Source organism: Miscanthus floridulus, chromosome 19, assembly GCF_019320115.1.
Source record: "Miscanthus floridulus cultivar M001 chromosome 19, ASM1932011v1, whole genome shotgun sequence".
NCBI classification, from domain to species: Eukaryota; Viridiplantae; Streptophyta; class Magnoliopsida; order Poales; family Poaceae; genus Miscanthus; species Miscanthus floridulus.
The window spans coordinates 16743571-16750580 of NC_089598.1; the positions used below are offsets into that span (position 1 = coordinate 16743571).

The 7010-nt window shown below is 44.4% G+C and overlaps 1 protein-coding gene across 2 annotated transcripts; it reads left to right on the top strand.

Annotated features, from left to right (window-relative positions):
• Positions 1–34: 34 nt before the first annotated feature.
• On the top strand, positions 35–6038 carry LOC136527679 (hydroxyproline O-galactosyltransferase HPGT2-like). 2 transcript variants are annotated; one of them, XM_066520470.1, is made up of 12 exons: positions 35–164; positions 253–319; positions 408–457; positions 541–734; positions 991–1051; positions 1205–1277; positions 1461–1584; positions 1682–1769; positions 2249–2305; positions 5053–5124; positions 5655–5764; positions 5870–6038. In XM_066520470.1, the coding sequence occupies exons 1-12, from the start codon at positions 49–51 to the stop codon at positions 5890–5892; spliced, it is 1035 nt and encodes a 344-aa protein (XP_066376567.1). In that variant the 5' UTR covers positions 35–48; the 3' UTR covers positions 5893–6038. The 2 variants fall into 2 exon arrangements, with proteins under 2 accessions (XP_066376567.1, XP_066376569.1); XM_066520472.1 differs by having other exon boundaries at positions 2255–2305.
• Positions 6039–7010: the final 972 nt, after the last annotated feature.

Below are 7010 nucleotides of genomic sequence, written 5' to 3' on the forward strand. Positions count from 1 at the left end.
CCAACGTCGGAGATCTCCTCCGCCGCCCTGGAGACGCTGGCCAGCGCCATGCGGCGCGAGAACCGCCGGTCCAAGGCTCCGTCCTCCGCCTCCGCCCTCGCCTCGGGCAGGGTCAGCGTCATGGCCTTTCTCTCCTGCCTCGCCTGGCTCTACGTCGCCGGCCGGTACGTCCCCCCTACCCGCTCAGATCCCAGACACTCCGACCCAGCACCCCGATAGGGAGTCCTGATCATATCCCTGGCTCCGTCTCAGGTTGTGGCAGGACGCGCAGACCCGGGCGATCCTGTCCGGCCTCCTCGAGAAGAAGCGCTCTGGCAGCGTGCGAATCTCTCCTCCCCTCCTCACTCGGCCTACTCGCATTTTCAATTCTTCTCTTGATTTGACCTGACGGCGGCACCTGATTGCAGGTCCCGAAGGTGCTCTCGGTGGAGGACATGCTTAGGAACCTCGGATGCAAGTGAGTTTTCAGTTTTTTTGTAAGTGAATTTCGGTTGTTGTGTTACTTTTCTGCTTTGCTGACTCGAAATGCCGTGGTGACAGAGCGATTGGAAGGAAAATTGTTGAGGCGGAGATGGACGTGACCAAGGCCAAGAGCGAGGGGTACCTGGCGGGGAACAGGACTGCAGCTGTCGACTCCGACAAGAAGCAGAAGCTTCTTGCTGTCATTGGTGTTTACACTGGGTTTGGCTCTCGTCTCAAGAGGAACGTCTTCCGTGGCTCCTGGATGCCAAGAGGTTTGCTGCTCTTGTTCTTTAAATTTCGCTAGTTCCTAGCGATAGAAATAATTTCCCTTGACAACACCAAGTAGTGGAAGAGACTGCTTGTGATACAAATCTTTACTAATTTGAGATTGGTAGATGAAGAGACTGCAAAATTATTTGATTTAAAATGCTGGATAAATATGGAGTGGCTAAAATTGTTTTGTGTAAACAAGGATTTTCTCCAACTCATAACTATAACTCTATTCTTCTATTTCACTGTGAATTGCAGGTGATGCTCTGAAGAAGCTTGAGGAAAAGGGTGTAGTTATTCGTTTTGTTATTGGTCGGAGGTTTTGTTCTGGATCTATACCTTTGAGTTATTGCATCGTTCTTAGTTCAGAATTTAACAATATTTTCATTCTCCTTTTCTCTTCTATTAGAAAAATATAATCCATTTCCCATCTCTCGTTTTATTGATTATGTGTACCTTTTTGGACCTGCAGTGCAAATCGAGGTGATAGCTTGGACCGTAATATTGACGATGAAAATTGGCAGACAAAGGACTTCTTGCTTCTTGTAAGGTCCTATTAGCTAGTATCTCATATTCTCAATTGTCCTTCACAAGTTGTAGTACGTAAGCAAGACTTTAGAGTTTAGACCTTTCTTGCTTCCATCAAAGACTAGGTTTAAGGTTGGATCCATGTGATCATATACATTTTATCAATGAACTTTGAAACTGTAAGCATTTGGATTGGGCAGGAAAGTCATGAAGAGGCTGCAGAAGAATTACCGAGCAAAGCAAAGTTTTTCTTCAGTGCCGCAGTCGAAAGCTGGGATGCAGAATTCTATGTCAAAGTTGAGGATAACATTAATCTTGACTTAGGTATCTTTTTTCCTGTTCTCTGTGTATGCTGATATACAGTACTTCTATTGATCTTGCCCCTTCATTTTAAACTGTCCTCTTGCAATTATTCTGTCAGCTGGGTTAATTGAGATGCTCGAAGGCCGTCGAGGTAGCCAAGGATTGTATATGGGTTGTATGAAATCAGGGGTTGTCATAAATCAAAAGTATGTGTCTTTACTTAATCATCAGGTTTTTAATTTACTGATAGCCTAGCGCGTATGGTATCTCTATGACTCCAACTCCAAGCCATCTCATTTTTAAGTAGAAGTCTGTTTTTTTTTGTTGATTCAGTAGAGATGCTTAATCCTTGCAAAGTTGTGCCATGTAGTGGAATGCACTGAGCAAATGTTTTAGCAACCTTTTGTAGTCAGTTCTTTTGACAGTTCAATCTAGTTAGCAAATAATTCTGATGAACAACTAATGCGTTATGTGCTACCACTGTATAGGCGCGCAGCAAGAGTAAATTCGAGAAGGGTGCGCTTGTCTCGTGGGTGCGTAGATTGTTATTGTGAGGGTGCAGATATAGTGAAAATTTGGCTATAATCACTGTTTTTCTGTTTTTGCGTGGGTGTGTGGCATTTCATTTTGGATTTCTTTGCCTCTTGTTAGTCAGCTATCAAAGTGATTTTGATGTCAATGCCAGTTTTAGGTGGCAACAATGGTATGAACCTGACTGGTGGAAATTCGGAGATTCAAAAACGTGAGTTAATTACCATCTTCTCATTCTCCTAAATTAGTTTATTCTTTTTCCTGTTAGTAGATACCATATTCTTGCTATAAGAGCATTCAAATACTAATTTACACCATGTTTGGCGGTTGGCAAGTAATAAAATGCTTGCTTGCTACTCAGAGGATACCCCCTAGGTAGATGAAGCATCTCCAATAGAGCTCATTCAATTTTTCACAACCATTAGTCGAGTGCAATAGGCAATTTCACCATAGATTCTAACCTTGTAACAAGAATTCAGTTATACTATCTTCTAGGGACTACAAGTTGCCTTTTTCACCTTACAATGTCCCTTCCGGTTTATTTTTAAATTTGAGAATGAAAAGCGTGGTAGATTGGGTATAATGCGCGGGATAGATTGATAGATTGCATTCTTAGCCTCTCTAGGTGGTATATATAGGCAGTGTTTAGTAACCTGCGCTATCCTTGTCAGGCTTCCGCAATGCAACCTTTGAAGTGTTTGGTAGCCTGGTTGAGGCCCAGCGACACCCCTTAGCCAGGCTTAACAAAAACGCAAAGGGTGTCCGTTTTCGCGGAGCCTGGCTTGGCTCGCGCAAACCTCACATCTTGATGCGGGTCCACACTTCCTCACCTCCCACCCTTCAGTCCTCGTCGCCCCACCTCCCGCTCCTCTGAGCGCTAAGCTGAGCTCCAACCTCCAAGAGCGGCCCCTTTGGTCTTCGCCACCACACCTCTCGCTCCGTCGAGTGCCGCACCAAGCTCCAGGAGTGAGCCCTTCAGTCGTGGCCGTCGGACCTCTCGCTCCGCCGAGCGTCACACCGAGCTCCAAGAGCACACCCCGCGCCGCTGCACCCCAACATCAAGCACTCACGACGACCAACGTGCGCAGTAGCGACATGGTATACCTTTGTCACGACCGCTTCTTGGGCTCGCGCGGCGTGAGCGGTATCACACGGCTGGGGCACGCGGCGCGGCGGCGGGGTCGCTCGACTAGCTCGTGTAGTGGAGAAGATTGCAGTTGAGCATGCCCACCAACTATTCGACAAAATGTCTCAAGAAGGTAAACTTACCAGCTCAAAGAAGAGGTGATTCTATGCAAAGCAAACCAGGCAACGAAACGCACCATTTGCTAGCCAGGCTTAGGCTTAGGCTTAGGTAAAGCAGACAACCAAACAACTGGAGATTGGCTTGGTGGAAGCAGGCCTAGACTGTCGAGGCTTAGATGGCTAGCCAGGCCAAAAACAAGCCAGGAAACCAAACACAACCATAGAGTACAGAGACTTGGGGGGCAAGTTGCCTCCCCAGATACATATGGCAATGTCGAATACAATGCTAAACTACCAAATATACTCAAATATCCCTCTAAAGTTGTAGAGAGCATCACAGACAATAAGACTAGAGAAGAAATCGAAGACTAATCCACTTATTGTCGTAGCGATGTCGCATTGCAGATGTTGTGATTGGAGTGAAAACTGACGAGTAGCTTCGAACGATAGCCTGTTTTGTCAACGAAGTAGCCGAGGTCAAGGTGGATGTGGTCAGAGCTGTGCAGGGATCGAGGCGCAGGTCCGAAGCATCAACATAGGCACGTGAGTACACATAATCACCAACTTCTTGACAATGACCGCAGCAGGACAATGAGCCGACCAAATGGTGAACGTAGATTGGGCTGCTTGGACGTATCAATAAGCGCTCACACATCATCCGTCAGTGACACTAGTGGTGATGTTCCGGAGGTGGCGGCAATAAGCACGGACTCGGATCCAGAGTTAGCTTGAGGAGGACCGACATCATGGGCGGTGCCAGCTTGGATAGGCAGACCATGAAGATAGTATGACCACGAGCAACATCATCGTTGCCTGGGAGGGCATGCAACGACAACCTCTATCTTGGGAGGGTCGACGATCCAATGTCGAGGAATCGGTAGATAGGGAAACACAACCCCAATCTTTGATTGAAAAAAAAATCAGCAGCAACATCTAACCTGGCATGGTGAGCCACGATGTGACCCAAAAGGCAGTGTGGCATGGCCCAGCTGGCGGATAATAACCTATGGGGCACAACTCCCACCGATGTTGTGGCCACTGGCCACGGCGTGGCGCAATCGGCGCAAGACGGTCACGTGGTCCTACAATGCCCGTGGTAGATTAGCCTGACAACACAGAGTGGAGGATGCTTGCTGCTGGCCTGCTGCTGCCCCATGCTGATACACAGGGCAGATCAATTAGATCAGCCCAACCTAATTACAAGGGTGCTTACCCCGGTAGAGATCGATCTCCCCAGGGGTGGCACAATGGTGATGATAGCGGGAAGCCTGAGGCTTCAGGAATGAAACCTAAACTTGCGATACCATGAAAGCATAGTAGATACGAAATAATGCGTGGGATATATTGTATTGAGCCTCTCGGGCAGTATATAGAGTACAGAGACTTGGGGGGCAAATTGCCTCCCAGGCCCCAAATACATATGGCAATATCAAATTACAATCCTACACTATCAAAGATACTCTAACAAGAGTGACACCAACTATTGGAACCACTACCCAGCACTTTCAGTTTCAGCACAATTGTTGCACTTGCTGTTATTCAGTAATATTCTTTGTTTTTTTCCTTGGTATAAGTACATACTTAACCTCTAGGGGCCGTTTTCTTGGGGTGGACTCATATGTGACAAGTTTCTAGGTTTTTTCGTTCAAGATGCAGTCTCTGTCATGCTTTTTTCATTTTCACTGACTGATTCACTTTATTTCATAAAAACAGGTATTTTCGACATGCTTCTGGTTCTTTGTTTATCCTCTCAAAAAATTTGGCACGCTACATCAACATAAATAGGTAAGTGATATGTCATTTGTGTTTCCCTGTTTCATCTTAACCAATACCAAGTTACACCGGCTTTGAGCAACACCATCCTAGTTAGCTAGAGTAATAGTATGTGCAACAGTCCCTGAGCTTTTGAATCTGTAGAACATCTTATGCTGTTGCAGGAGTTGGATTACATCAGACTGAATGTGACATTTGGGCTGAATCTTTTGTGGTGGATGAAACAACTAATCTTTTTTTTTCAACTTTAATTTCTTATATCTAAATCCCTATCATATGTTGCCATGGTAGTTATCCAAATAATTATTACTGCATACCCGTTGGGTATGAATTATCAATGAGTCATTGAGTAGAATGCTATTTTAATTTACTTCCTAAAGAACACACATCATGTCATATTCTGTCAAAGGATAAATGTCACCGTTATCTTCAAGATGCAAGGACCAATTTTTTGTCTGGACAGAAGCTCTTCCTTTTTCTGGTGCTTTATTTCTGCCAACCAGGTCTTTCTTCACCTCAGCTTTGTCTTCTCTGTCACACAGTGCATCACTACAGAGTTATGCACACGACGACATATCAGTAGGTTCATGGATGATGGGACTGAATGCAACTTACGTGGACGATGACCGGTTGTGCTGCAGCAGTTCCAAAGGTACAAGCTTCTCTTTAATTAAAACAATGCATCAGCTTCTGGCGGTTCCAAGGAAACTTGTTTTTTTTGGGTGCTAATGCCATGTTTTTTAACCATCATTCCCAGAGAAAGTATGTTCTAATGCTTGAGTTGAGCGGAAGGCGTGGCTGTTGGCCTGTTGCTGCACATCCATCCTGATGAAGATTTTGTACATCTGTCATTTTGTATACATACACTGCTTTTGTGAACCGGAAAAAGGCTACTATCCAGATAGAATTGTCTTGCCCTATCATAATTCATACATAGTACTACCTAACCAAATTTTAGGAGAACAAGTTTTTTCCAATCGTGAGTATTCTTGGAACTGATGTTGATTGAAGTTTTCCTCTTCGTGCTGAGCCTCTTCCTTGGAGCCAAACCACGTTTATCTGAGCCCTGAATAGCACGTCTATGAGTTGATGGCTCATGTTGGGTTTCAACTCTAGTGTACCCCTACTTACTGTGGACTAATAGGGTGGTGTGAGGATGGGGAGTGATTCATCGTCTTCTCACTCCTTACATTTTTGTTTGGTTGGTGGAATTGAATGAGTTGATCCATCACAACTTCATCCCTCACAAGCTAATAATTAATGTAAGCACGAGGAATGGGGTCATTCTACCAAATTCATAGGTTGAACTAATGATGCACCTCATAGAAGGTTTTGTTGTTGTTCTAATAGTATTAGTAGCAGTTCCTATCTTGTTTTATAAGGATTATTACCTAAAAGAGGTGCTTCAAAACTGCCATTTATGTAGCATATATAGGTGCCCTCTGTTGGTCAATTAGAGTCTAGGAAACTGTAGGTTTTGTTAATTTGTCTTGATCCTAATACCAGCTTAAAAAAACAAAAAGGTCGTATAAATGGAAATAGAAACTAAGGAGATGTAACAAGTGATTACTCAGGGTAATACACTAATACTGTTGATTTGTCCTTAAATGACCAGAGCTCAGTTTAGTTATCTGATATATCTGGTTTTTTTAGGGATTTAACTAAGGTTTGCTTGTTGCTGAAATGTAAGCACAAGGTCAGTCTGTCAGATATTAAAAAAGCACACAGAATGTGATATTTGGAAATGCCAAATGCCATTTTTTTTTGCTGCGTCATCAGTTGTCACTTTGTGGTGAAAGCAAAGTATGTCACAAAAAAAATTGATAGATTGATTAGGATACCAATGGCAAGGTTGCATATACAGGCAAGGAGGATCCCGGGCTGGTTTATAGAATCAT